Here is a 13,870-nt window from a genome sequence, read left to right as displayed (position 1 = left end):
GGTTGGAAGGGACCATAAAATCACATAGCTCCAACCCCCCTGATGTGGGCCAGGGACACCTTCCGCCAGTTTCTAAAACTCTTTTACCATATGTAATTTTTTCTCTGTTTTTCTGGACTACAAGCAGGACTCAGAAAGTCTTTAGTTCTCCCCTTCAAGTTGACTTAACTCTTTCTACAGAGCCCTAAAAGAGGCGATCCCGAGCTTTCCCTGCTCAGAATCGGAATCACCAAATCATAGAATGTCTTGGGCTGGAAGCAACCCTAAAGATCATCCTGAAAAACCTGGAAAGGCAGCTCCAATCCAAGCTTCAGCAAGGAGCTGCAGCAAATCACAGAAAGGAAGGCGTGATAACAGCTCTGTAGGTTGAGTGTCGCTCAGCTGCTTTCGATGATTGCTGCAGGCACCGCCGGCTCTGCCGCTGAGAAATGCTGCAGGAACACATCCCCGCATCCCGGTGACCTCCCCGTGACAGATGTTGAGCTGCTGTTCCCTGGTTAATGCAGGAATGTGAAAGGCAGGACAGAATTAGAGAGCACAGGCAAAGCAATCAGAGCGGTCGCAGCCTTGGTGCCGTTTATCCCGGGGCGCTAAAAGGATTTTCGGGGCAATTTCAGAACTTTGGGTGAATATTTAGAGCTCACAGAGGGCAGCTGAGGTCCTTGGGCTGGGAAGGGAGGGATCTGTTTGCTTTTTGCAGAAATACGGTGCAGGAGGATGGTTTACCTCAGCATAAGCGAAGTTGCAAGAATAGGTAAAAATAAATAAGTAGTTTATCAGCACCTGGAGGGGAAAAAAAAATATAACTATCATGATCAGTAGGCATCAGGGTTCACCAAAATGAAATTATGACAAATTAAATTAATTTCTGCCTCTCATAAGCTAAGAGGCTTACTGCATAATGAGGGAGAGGGAGGTGTAATATATCTCAAGTGCTAGCAGGGTGGTTACAAAGGATTCAAGGGGCTCTCCCATTGGGAAAGAAGGTTAGGAACTTTTAAAATTAAAACTTCCTTGGGAATAGTATGGGTGGGAGAAAGAAAAACAGCGTGAGAGGTGACTAATGGCAGTGACATTGCTGAGCTGCTTCCCGTGGGGTCCTTTTTGAGAGCTGTCAGCAATGACTTGACAGATGGAGTCTGAGGCGGTGCTGAACTAATCTGTAGGTGATGCAGGGTTAAGGGGGTGTCTCATAAACTGTTTGGCAGATAATTTCATTGAAAAGCACAAATCTGAATTGCTGGTAGTGGTTAATGAGTAACTAGCTGCCTGCAGCTGGTCAAATCCCGCAGGGGAGCAAGCGTTCTCCTTATTTCAGTAATAACTGCTTCTTTATTTATGATTATTTAATTTTAAGAGGCCATGATAAAAAAGGTATTTAAAAATAGGTATTGAAAAAGCCATGAAAAATTTTGCTAAGGTTTGCCCTTCTGTGATGAAATTTGTGAGGGCTGCTGACAGAAATTCCTGCCTTTTAATGCAGAACCACTGAACAGCAGAACTGCAAACCGTGTTCCTCTCTAGACATGGTATTTCACCCGTGTCAGGTGGGTGTGAAATACCTCCCCTCCTTTTCCCACACAGCCACAGACCATCCCCTAAGCTCCTGTAAGAAAAATAGTGCCACGTCTCCTAATACTTTCAAGTGACAGGTAAATTGGAAATCCATGATGCTTTTATTTTAGAATATTGTGTGGCTTGAAACCTGGAAGTAGCAGTCCATATTTCTCCTGACTTTTACTCTACTGGATGATTTACACCTATGCAAAAGGGTTTGCTGACAGATCAGAATTAGAGCTCTTATTTTGCTCTGTTGTAAACTATTCCTCAAAATGCACAATTAGGCCTTGAAGAAGAAAAAGTGGGGGGAAAAAAACAGCTGAGAAAGTCAGTTTGGAGCCAGAATAAGTAGATTTAACTGTTCTTCCTTTGATGATTGTAACAACACAGTAAATGTACTTCAGGGCTTGGTGAGAATTAGTGCAACAACTTAGGCCAGGTTGGATGGGGCTCTGAGGATCCTGATCTGATGGGAGTCATCCCTGCCCATGGCACAGGGTTTGATCTCTGAGGTTGCTTTCAACCCAAACCATCCTGTGGGACTGTGACTCTGTGATTCTAAAAAATAACCTTTCCTCCTAGTTTGTCTTCCTGCTTGTTTACATCTGCAATAAATGCTTAGAGGTGAGAGATGGCCCCTGCATTTATCATGCAGAAACAGAGCCTCAAGTCCTGGATAGGGAACGTGTGTGCTAATGTCTTTACAAACAGTTCCATAGATGAGAGGATAGATGTTAATGGCTTTGGAATGGGTCTTAATGTCTCTATTAACTTCAAGGATTGCTACAGAACTGTGACACTGACTCCTGAAACAAGTGGGTTAGCACAAGCCTGAGTTTCTGAGTTTTGGGGTAAAGTGCCAGGTTCAAGGGAGAATATGGGGTAGGTGGTTTGGGAAGGCTGCACCTTCCTGGTACCTCAGGCAATGGGGAAAGGAGGTATCATGTGGCCAGGAGTTTGGGATGAAAGGAGGCTGCACCCTCCAAAACCCTGAAAGAGAGAAAACCCCACAGGTGTGCTCCTGTGGACTCTCTCCCTTCATTTGAATAAATTTGCAGGACTCCTCTGTCACCTTTTCACAGTGTGATTTTCCATACATCCTGGCATTTCTGTGATTCTGTAAAGTGCAGTGATCTAAGGCAGAAAACATTTCCATCCTATGGATGAGTGTTTCATCTTCCTCATGATGGGAAGAGGGGAGGCAGACACTGATCTCACTGGTGACCAGTGACAGGACCCAAGGGAATGGCTGGAGCTGTGTCAGGGGAGGCTTAGGCTGGGTATCAGGAAAAGGTTCTTCCCCCAAAATGTCACTGAGCACTGAACAGGCTCCCCAAGGACTTGTCATGGCCCCAAGACTGCCAGAGCTCAAGGAGCATTTGGACAATTCTCTCAGGGTCAGAGTGGGATTGTTGGGATTGTCCTGTGCAGGGCCAGGAGTTGGGCTGGGATGATCCATGTGGGTCCCTTCCAACCCAGGATATTCTCTGATTCTCTGGTTCTGCTGTGGGATCTTCCTGGCTGTGTAGGATACCCTGCAAGGCTGGGCCACCTCTCCAGTGAGGATTCTCTGCATCATTTTGGAGGTGCTGTTGAAGGTTGGATTGGGAGCTTCAGACAAGGTTTGAGAAGCTCCCATTGAGTCACGAGGTGCAGAGAGGATCTCTTTGCTTTCTAAACTCCTCAGAGAGGAGCCTGGGGCAGCTGGATTCAGGCTTATCCCCAGACTTTGTCAACAGTCTAACTTTTACAACTTTGTCCCTCAGATTTTAATGGTGGCAAATCAGATATATGTCTATGAAAATGGATTATTTCTTATGATAAATGATTAGAACAAAGTAACTCAATCAGATTTATTTACTACACAGAATAAAAGCTAAAAACTACTTACTGTATCAGACAGGATAGTGCACTAAATCAAAGAAATATTAAAGAAATCATGTTAAAGCTACCAAAACAAACAATTATTAGAGATTGATGTAACTCACCCAGGCCAATGACTGGAGGCAAATCTTTTTCACACAGCCTTGAGGGACGTCCTTGGGGCACATCCTTTACCCAAAGGATGAATGTCCACACATACTCCAAAGAAGAATATGTTAGAAAAACCCACCCTGTGAAAACTGGACCGGACTTTTGTAGTTTGGAGGGGCTGACTGCCAGTCATGTGCCAAATCTCTGCCTCACTATCAGGGCTTTGGTTTGAGGCTGGTGTGCCAGATGGGTTTTAATGCAATTCAACACCAAAACCCAGCACACGGTGCCCCTCTCAGCCCACCACTAATAGCTTGGACAATAGAGCATTGTGTAAGGTTTTTGGCCACATTCCAGGGCAGAACTTTGTGCTACAGGTGCCCCCATCTCCACAAACCACAAAGAATCTGTGTTGGATTTTCTCTGTAGTTAAACAGCTTTATTAGGTGGAGAAATGGGAATAGAATCCTTAGGATCCATTCCTGTCCATGTGGGCAATGCATGAAGTTTTATCTACCTGTATTTGAGGTTAGCTGGGGGCTATCAGTTCCCACAGCCACCAGTCCTTCACAGAATCCATCTGTATGATAGGAAGGAGATATCCTGTGGTGCCAATCTCCCTCTGCATATTTGATACTCCCTTTTGCATCTCTGTCTCCAGCAGCAATGGAATAAATGTAAATGCAGCTGCTCAACCTACTTCTGCTTAAGCCACAGATCCTGCAGCTCAGTGCTCTGCTCAAAGTCCTCTGATTTTTACGTCTTTTTGGATAAGAAAACTGCAGTAAATTTTATAGCAGCTTGTGAAAAAGACAAGTTTTGAGTTATGCTGAGCTATCTGGTTTAATTCTTGCCAATCCTACTTGACCACTCTTAAGTGCAAAAACGACTCCATTGCTGTGCAGCTGCCCTGTGCTAAAAAAGGGGATTCTGAATCTAACTATATTCAAACCACTCCAGCAAAGGTATCTTTGATCTGTACCCAAAAAACCACATTATTGCTCTTCCATTAGGGATCAGATGAAAATAAAATGAGCTGTATCTTGTTTTATGAGTGGAAATGGCATTTCCTGATGGAGCTGGAAAACGAAGCTCTTTGGGATCATTGTAAGTATCGTCAGGCACGGTGAGGCAGAGAGAACTCCCTCCCTTGCTGGTGTTTGCTGTTGCACTTGGGGTCTGATTATTTTTCCACTGACTTGGCCATTCATCAAGTGTCTCAAAGAAGCAGCAGAGGCAGAAGTTCAGCTCCTTCCCGGTGTCCCTGTGGATGGAGGGGAGCAGCCGCCGCCGCATCTGCCTCTTGGCAGAGCTCCTTTTAAAACTGAATAAATAAATTAGAGAGATGATCATTCAAAGAACAAACTGTGAGCAGCTGGGGATCAGGGATTCACTGGACCATGCTCCTCCAGCAGAGGAAACAGCAGCCACGGGGAACTCGTAGGCAGCAGTTTGGCATCCCCTGGATTATTTAGTGCTTTGTCTTTGCAGCGTTTGTGCACGCAGAGATGCTCAGCAAGGGATGTTACCCCTCCTAAGAGATGCCCTGTCTGGGGTTCACCCTGCCAGGGTTTGTTTTCAGAGCAGAGCTGTAGACAGGTAAATCTTTTACTGAATTTCTATTTTAGGTACTTGGCAGCTCCACAGATGGAGTATAAACTTGCTGCTGTGTGGAGGACTCTTTTGAGAAGGAAATTTTATTCAGGAGAGACACCCCTTTAATTAACTTCCACACTTCCATGGGGAGCAGAATATAAAGACAGATAATAATACTAATAATGCTGTTAATACTACTAATAAAAACAACAACAACATATCTTGTTACCATTACAAATTAAAATAAAATACTGCAGGAAGTAATGTTTTGAGATGGCTTTTTTTAAAATTGAGATCTTAATAGCATTTAATGTAAATTAAATACAATCATTGTCTGATTCCTGAGCGCATCTCTCAGACTGAAGAATAAGAAGTTAATTGTGCTGACAACATAGCGGGAAGTGCCAAAATCAAGCACCAGCAAGTTGTTTAAAGTACATTTTGAATTAAGAGGTAGAACTTTTATTGTTTGTACTCTTGCTTCCACTTATTTTTCCAGCAAAGTTCATGCCCAGCACGAATTTATTACGTAAGATATCTAACATAAAATTTACATTACAATGCAAATGAAGAAGGCTTTATCTAACTTTAGAGATTGGGAAGGATCAGATGCAAGAGCCTAACAAGCCATTTTACTTTGGGGATGGGGAATTAGTGGTATGTAAATCCCTGAGTTATTCTGTGGGCAGATAATTTCATGAGGTCTGCAAAATGGATGTCAACTCCAGCATCTTGCTTTCCATTAAGAGGAATTAGGTATAGAAATCTGAGATTTGAATCTGCTGCTTGTAGAATTCATGCATTTGGTGGCAAGATATACTTGATTAAGAGACTGGGGATCAGACTGACTGTGCACTCCTCAATGTTAGCAGCGTGACAGGATTCAATTCCCAGCTCCTTCTCTTGCAATGGCACTGAGGAATATGTGTCTGTGATAGATATGACCTCTTCCATCTCAAATCAAAAGTGATGTTTTTGCTCAGCTGACGTGGCGAGTCCTGGGATCATCAGTAAATGAAGTGCATTTTGATGAATTAACACAGAAATTGTATCTTAATTTGTATCTTAAATAGAGGTAATAACTTGTTATTGGATATGGTTTTGTCTTTATATGGGATTATTTCTCCTTCTTGCATGGTGCCAGAGGAGTCCATACCTTCTCTATGTGTGTTCAACCCTTGACACACACCTGAATTCCTATTCTGCAACTAAGAGATGTTCTCTTCATGTGTACTAAGCTTTCACTTGCAGGTACCTTGTATGAACTCAAGTGTAATTTTATTTACTTGTGAGGCCCTGGCACAGGTTGCCCAGAGAAGCTGTGGCTGCCCCATCCCTGGAAGTGTCCAAGGCCAGGTTGGATGGGGCTTGGAGAAACTTGGTCCACTGGAAGGTGTCCTTGTCCATGGCAGGGGGTTGGAAATGGATGATCTTGGAGGTCCTTTCCATCCCAGGCCATCCCATGGTTCCATGATCCTAAACAGCTTTCCCAGCTGAGCTGTTTGCACAAAAATATCAAAGTGGGGAAAAAACTGCAGAACTTTGGACTAAGATCTTAACAAGAGAGGTCTCAATGTTTTTGTAGTTAAGGTTGTGTTTGATAAAAGCTGTTTGTGGAGTGGCCTTAATCTTTAAAGGAGGTGCTGCAAGAGCTGACCCAGCTCTCAATAGAAGTGCTCTCCATCTGAACTGACAGAAAAAAAGGAAGGAGCTGGAGAGACAAGCCATGGGTCTTCAGGACTAAAGGACCATGAATAGACATTTTGGCATTTTTTTAATCAAAGAACCTCCATTCACTTCAAATCTCACCACTCTAAAAAAAAAAAAAACAACCACTGACAAATGAGTCTTTTTGATACAACTGTGGCTCATGCTTATGTGTGTCCTCTAAGGGAGAAAAACATCATTTTCTCCAGGTCTTTTCCAGGTATTTCTTGAGGTTTTGAATGAAACCTCATGGAAAACCACTTCTTTCTGACTGAAAGGATATGAAGTGCTCTCTGGAGAAGCTTAGAAGCTGAGAGTGCTCTGTTGACCTTAGAAAGCTTGAGAACTACTGGACTGAGCTAATGAATACCTTTGGGAAGCATTTATGTCTCTTCCCATTCATTTGTATGGTCCCAAAGAGCAAGGCCAGCAACCAGTGCTTATGAGGAATAATGGTGCTGGAATTTAGGGTGTAAAAGGGAGGGACACCTATGACTGGAGGGGTGACTGGTTTGGCTCCATTCCTGGCTGTTTCAGTGCTGGTGAAGCAGCTCTGCACCTTCACATGCCCAGTGCTTTCCTGCAGATACTGTGTCATTGAGGGGTAGATGACCAGGGTAAGTAAATTTGTCCTGCTCAATTGCAGATTTCTTTCCTGAGAGCAATATTTTTCCTGTGCAAGCCATCAGGCAACTCCCCAGTCCTGTCTCCTTTTGCTGTACAGCCTTCTTTGAAAATTTGCAGTACCAACCATCTGTGATGGCCTTGTTCCCTGTCCACCCTCCTGTTTTCACCCCATCACTTCCCTTTGAATGGCTCACAGGCATTGTCTTTGTGCTGACAGCAGGAAGAATATTTTGGGCAGCTCCTTCCCAGTATTTCCTTCTGGCTTCCATTGCTGGTCAACACCCAGGACTCCTGCAGCCCTCCTGAGCCTCCATGTGCTGCTGATGTTGTGTTGTCTCAATTGCTCCGCAGCTTGATAGATTTCTCCAAGTGTCTCATTATGCAATTAATTTCAATTGCAATTCCCATCATCTCTTCTCTTCTGCAGGCATGCCACCCAGCAGGAGACTAATAAAACCATCACGACTAGCACCAAAGCCATCAAGCAGCTGTCTGAGGTTGTCAGAGGCTCATCCAGGGTATGTGTCAGTCAAGATGCTGTTGGGGGAGAATGATGGGTTTTGTGGAAGGAGGAATAATGAAAATAAAAGTGGTGGTGGGTGCTCTAAAGCTGCTAAGCTCTGTGTCTTGCTATAACTTCCTTTCCTCTCAAACTAGTGTAGTTTTCACTTATAAATGACCCAGGGGAAAGCAGCTGCAGACACCAGTTCCCCTACCAAAACTGGATTGTGTTGAATTGGAAATCAAGAATTCAGCAGCAAAGCCTGTGGCCAGTTCATATCTATCTCAGGGTCTCAGTTTGGGTGAAAATATTGCAGAAATCATCTGAGTCACATCACATGAGTTTGGCATAGGTTAAAGACTCAGTTCTGGGGTGCAGGTGAGTTTGGGAGGGTGTTAAGTGTCTGGAGAGGCCAAAGCCATGGAATAAATCTGGATATGATGCTGATTCAGTGCTGTGTGCTAGTGCAAAGGCAGCTTTGGGGGTAGATAAATACAGGCTGTGGCCAGATCAGAGCAGGATTTTAAATTAGAATGTACTCCACTCTGAATTCCAGTTTATCCCAGAAAATCCCATCTGTTTTGTGTGCTGACTGGGCCGTCATCTCTAGGTTCAACTCAGCATCAGTGTCACAGGGTAGGAATGATCCCCATCCCATTGTTCCCAGTGCAAGGACTGGACAAACAGAAGGTTTTGGACCTTCCAAAAATGATTTTAAACCCCAGATGTTAGAGCTGACTTGGCCCATGATGTGCATTGTGGCAAGAACACAAGCAAACACTGGGGACCAGAATCCAGATAATGTGAGAGTTAAAGGAGAATTTTCACCCACATAACATTCAGCACCTGAAATGAAAATAAGGACAATCCTACTTGATTTCTCTTACACTCTTGCTTCCAGAATCCATATGGTTTCTAAGTCAGGAACTTTCCTGAGTTCATGTTTTATACTCACTCACTACCTGCTGTTTTCCAAAGTCCTGTATTACTTCACCTCTGTTCTCACTGCCCTTCCATCTAGAAATAAGGCTGCTCTAAACACACAACTCATCTCTGACCAAGTGGATTTTACAGCCTGGATTTATGGCACTTGCCAGCAGGCAGTTGGGATAAGGATTTAAAACTTGGATCACCCAAGGCCGCCTTGGTAACCTGTGAAGGACCATGGGCAATTCAGCCTGCATAAAAAAAAAAATCAATGGGTGATGGGCTACTCCAGAGGATGGGGAGGGAAGCCTGGAATGACTGTTTCCACATGTAGATATTAAGATTAATACAAAAATAATTTTAACATATTGCTTTGAATAGTGATGGATGGCAAGGACTGGTTTTTTTTTTTTTGTTTTGTTTTCTTGCATAATTACATCTGAGCTTGATGAAACAGAAGATGCTGCCTTGGAGATATGGGGATCTGGGCTTTTTGGTTTTTTTTTTCTTTTTTGTGCTGATCTCCAGGCTCTATTTTGTGACATAAATTGGGTCCAAAGGGGAATCAGGCAAGGTCACATTAAACTCAATTACAGTGCCACACAAGAATGTCATTATTTGGCCTTGAAGCCCATGGGGACTCTCAGGAGAAGAGGTTTTACTGTCATGGGGAGGAAAATGGAAAGTTGAAGGGAAAGTATTTAAGAGCTAAGGAAATAGACACATAAATAATTTCAGTAATATGAGGAATAAACTTGCTGATCTCTTTTACATTGTATAATAACTTTTTTCTGCTCACTGGTCAATTAATTTCTTTTTTTAAAATTTTTCTTTTTAACAGTAGAGTTTTAGTAATTAAACCTACACATTTTGATAGAAAGCCTGTAGCCACTGTCCCTTACACAGAAGAAATTGTTCTGGTGGATATTGGCTGCTGGTCAGTAAGTCCCTCATGGGAATCTGGGTAGCACTGCAAACTCTCCTCCCATAAAATTACTCACAGCATGAAAAGCCTTACAGAATTTTATAGTTAGTCCTCACCAATCCATTTTTCTGTGGACTGCTTTGCATCCACACACAGAAAAAAAAAAAAAATAAGGTTTTTTTTCCCCCTTTCTTCTTATTTTCCACCAGTAACACACTGCCAATGAGATGCAATATGGGACTTTCTCTGGCTTCCCATAAATCTCCAAGTGCTGCTGGAGATATTGGAGTCAGGATGCCCAGCTGAGCAAATTGATAGTATTGCAGGAGCAAAGATGCTGCTCTAAGTGGATCAGTGTGCCACAAGGCAGGAGACTGATGGAAAAAGGCTCTGTTAGGGCTTCATTCCAAACTAACCTCAAAGGATGTAAATAGAGAGGTAGAGCTGGAATTCCATTTTTTGGAAGGGTGAGTGCTGGAGCATAAGATCTGCTCTCCAGGGTGACAATCTTATCTTATTTTGCATGTGGAACAAACATAAGGTTTATGGACCTTTATCTGTAGAATGGGTATAATGACACTTGCCCTGCTCTAAAATGGTTTTAAATCTTTAGATGAAGAACTGGGATGTTCTTCTGTGTGTGAAAATACTGCCATTAAAATTAAAAATGTTTATCCCATGTTTTATAAAATCTACTTTTCTAATCCCAAGCAGTTTTCTGAAACAGCTGAAATGGCTGGAAAGTGAACATTTCTGTTCAGTAGTAGCTTTAGTGTAGATTGGGTTTTGCTTTCCACTTGTTCTTTAAAGTGACATCCCACATCCTTGCAGCATTTCCCTCTGTAAAAGCTGGCCATGTGAGCTCCTGCATATGTGAAATCTGAAATCCAGGGTGTAGAACACCCAATCTGAACCCACCAGGAGCACTGTTTGGGTTTGGTCATTCCCTCTGAGAGCAGAGATTTGGAAGCATGTTGGATACTTACATCAGGCTGTGCTCTTCCTTCCAAGAACAGGGGTTCTAGCACTGAGGGGGTTTTTAAACATAGATTAAAACCTTGCTGGAGCAAGCTCCAGGCATAGAGGCAGTGACTTTTGGGTTCATCTTTTGGAAAACATGAAGATAAGCTGGTTTCTCACAGTCAGACCAAGGAGAGAGGATGCTGTGGCTGTTTGACTTTTCAAGTCCTGTAAATTTCCCAGATGAGGTGATCAACTCCATCATGATTTATCCTGTGGAAAAAGAACTTTTTATGGAAAGATTCCTTCAGATATTTTCTCCAGTGCTATCTTGAATATCCAAAGTGGCAATTTTTAATTTAACCTGGCCTGGAAGACCAAAGCATCACATTTTCTAAAATAAAATCTTAGTGCATCTGGCTGCCCTGGTGTGACTGATTCTTTTAGGATACTATTGGTGCCCACCTTATTTGTTTGGTGTCTCCCACCAGGACAATTTCCCATGGTCACAGACAGAGCCTACTACAGGATTTATCTCTGACAGACCTGCTAATGAGCCTTCTGTTTTTTTCCCAATACAGCAAGAAAGGCTTCAGCTGGACAGGCTGAAGAACCAACTCTCAGATGCCATCCAGAGATACGGAGCTGTGCAGAAAGTGAGTGTCCCTCCTGCTTCCTCTGCCCCATCTGGGAATCTGGGAATGTGTTAAGTGCAATTCCTCAGAGCCTGGAGCATCTCCACAGAGCTGCTAATGAATGGTTTCCTCCCTCTTTTCTTTCCTTGTCAGTCAAGCAATCATAGTGTCATAGAATTTAGGCTAAAAAAACTTTTAAGATCATGAATCCAACCATCAACCCAGCAGCACCTGATCCATGTCCTTAAGGGCCATATCCACTCATTTACTCAACACTTGCAGGGATGGTGTCTCCACCACTTCCCTGGGCAGCCTGTTCCAGTGCTTGACAAGCTTTTCTCTGCAGAAATGTTCCCAAATATCCAATCTAAACCTCCCCTATGCAGCTTGAGGCCATTTCTTCTTGTCCTGTCCCTTGTTCCCTGGGAATGGACATTGACCCTCACCTGGTTACACCCTCTTGTCAGGGAGTTGTAGAGACTGAGATCTCCCTTGAGCCTCCTTTTCTCCAGGCTGAGCCCCCCCAGCTCCCTCAGCTACTCCTCATCAGATCTTCCTCAGCTCCATTCTCTCCTCCAGCCCCTCAATGCCCTTCTCCTTGTGGGTGGCCCAAAACTGACCCCAGGATTTGAGGTGTGGCCTCCCCAGTGCTGAGTTGAGGGGGAAGTATTTCCCCTGGCTAAGCCATGACATTATTTTGGTGTTCCTCCCCTCTCAGGGGAGAGGGGATTGCCCAGTTCCCCTTTTCTGCTTGCAGAAAATGTGCAGGCAGCACGGATAATTCAAGTGTTACCCCACCTTCTCTCTCTGCTTTGCTGTTTGGCTGTGCCAGAAAGTTTCCAGGCACATCTTGTGGTTGGGATCTGTTGGAATTTTATGGAAGATTTTTTCCAACAGGGATCTGTCACCAAGATCAAGCTGTTTAATAAAACAAACAAAACCTGAACTCCAGTTCCTTCATTTGCTTCTTGCTCACCCTCCTTACCCTGGGGAGGCTCTGCTGATGAGCAGATTTGCTTTGCTTTTAAACACTGTAGTAATGACTTGAATTTAGCATCCCCAAACTGCCTCCCTCCCTGGCAGAGCACAGGAGATATATCTGGATTAATGAAAATACAACCTGGGCAAACTCTGGTGGCTTTGGTATATCACTGTAATGAGTCTGACGCATGCCTGCAACAATGGGAAGGATATATTGTAATTATAGAGGTGTAATGAAATTTGGCTGGCAGCATGCACTTAATAATGTGTCTCTATTAGAAACACTCTGGACTGATTGATTTCCCAGCACTTGCTGCCTGTGCCTTAAAAATTAAATAAATAAATAGGTGTACATGAAATTGCAGTTCAACAGCATGTCTGTTGTGTAATGGAATTGCATCATCTCTAGTGCTGCCTCATATTTTAAATTATTTACCTGTTCTATTCAAGCAACTGAGTGTGGGGTCTTTAAATAAAATTATTTTATGTGTTAAATGAGAAGTTGGAATTATTTGGGTAAAGAGCTCCACCCACATGCACACACACACACACACACACACACACACACAGACACACACACACACACACATCTTTTTTATGCTTTTTTTCCCCCCTAATGTTCATGAGTACAATAATGTTCATCTGAACTGTACAGGATTGGATTTCTTTTATTTTAAAAACTGTCATCAATTCAGGAGTGCCAAAATTAACCACTGCAGTTTGTGAATGCCCGGCTGCCTCAGGAAAACAATCTGAGTGATAAATTGCTACTTATCCACGTCCTGGCTGTCATTCCCTAAATGCCTGTTTCAGTTTTGATAACCTTGTCATTCTGGAAGCTTTGAAGACTTTTAATGCCTGCAAGACTGAAGTTTTCAATGCTTTTATACTGCCTTGTTTTTTCTAAAGAGTAAGAGCTTTCTCTTTGTCCTTTTCTTTAGAAAGTGGAAGAAAATAGCCTCATATGACTCCTTCCCTAAATATTTGGACTCTTCTCAGCCATTTTCCCTCTTTTTTTTTTTTTTTCTTTTCCTTTTAACAGAAAATAGCAGAGAAATCCAAATCTTTGCTTCCTACTGGGCAGAGAAGCACCAAACAGGTGAGTTCACATGTGTGTCTGTGTTTGAAGGTAAGTACAGTGCTAAAAAAAAGCTGTTTTCTAACCCCACGAATGATGCTGAAGAGCTTGGAGCTCCTCCACTGCCCACACTGGAGCCAGGGAGGTGATTTTCCAATAGAGATGTGTGATGTCTTTGGAGGGGGAAGATAACAGGACTCAGGAAGAAAGACTTATGTAAGACCTGTTTAATTATTCTCTGCTTTTCTGTCCTCGTGGGACTGTTTTTCCTTTCTTGAGGGGAGTTTTGTCTGCTATGAAATATATCAAAAAGCAGTCCTACACCCCCTTTTCCTGGAAGCTGGGCTTGTAGGTGTGGTGAAATCACATCCCAAGGACAATTTTATAGAAGAAATTAA

At 43.2% G+C, this 13,870-nt stretch overlaps 1 protein-coding gene across 5 annotated transcripts in view; it reads left to right on the top strand.

Annotated features, from left to right (window-relative positions):
• TSNARE1 (t-SNARE domain containing 1) overlaps positions 1-13,870 on the top strand; it is a 450,161-nt gene that overhangs the window by 195,423 nt on the left and 240,868 nt on the right. For all 5 annotated transcript variants that reach the window (XM_059867827.1, XM_059867836.1, XM_059867801.1 and 2 more), the window contains 3 exons: positions 7,892-7,982; positions 11,360-11,434; positions 13,437-13,493. In XM_059867827.1, coding sequence (XP_059723810.1) covers positions 7,892-7,982; positions 11,360-11,434; positions 13,437-13,493 — 223 coding nt within the window. The remainder of the gene's footprint in view (positions 1-7,891; positions 7,983-11,359; positions 11,435-13,436; positions 13,494-13,870) is intronic.

This window comes from Haemorhous mexicanus, chromosome 1 (assembly GCF_027477595.1).
Source record: "Haemorhous mexicanus isolate bHaeMex1 chromosome 1, bHaeMex1.pri, whole genome shotgun sequence".
Lineage (NCBI taxonomy): Eukaryota > Metazoa > Chordata > Aves > Passeriformes > Fringillidae > Haemorhous > Haemorhous mexicanus.
This window is presented reverse-complemented; position numbering and strand designations above follow the sequence as displayed.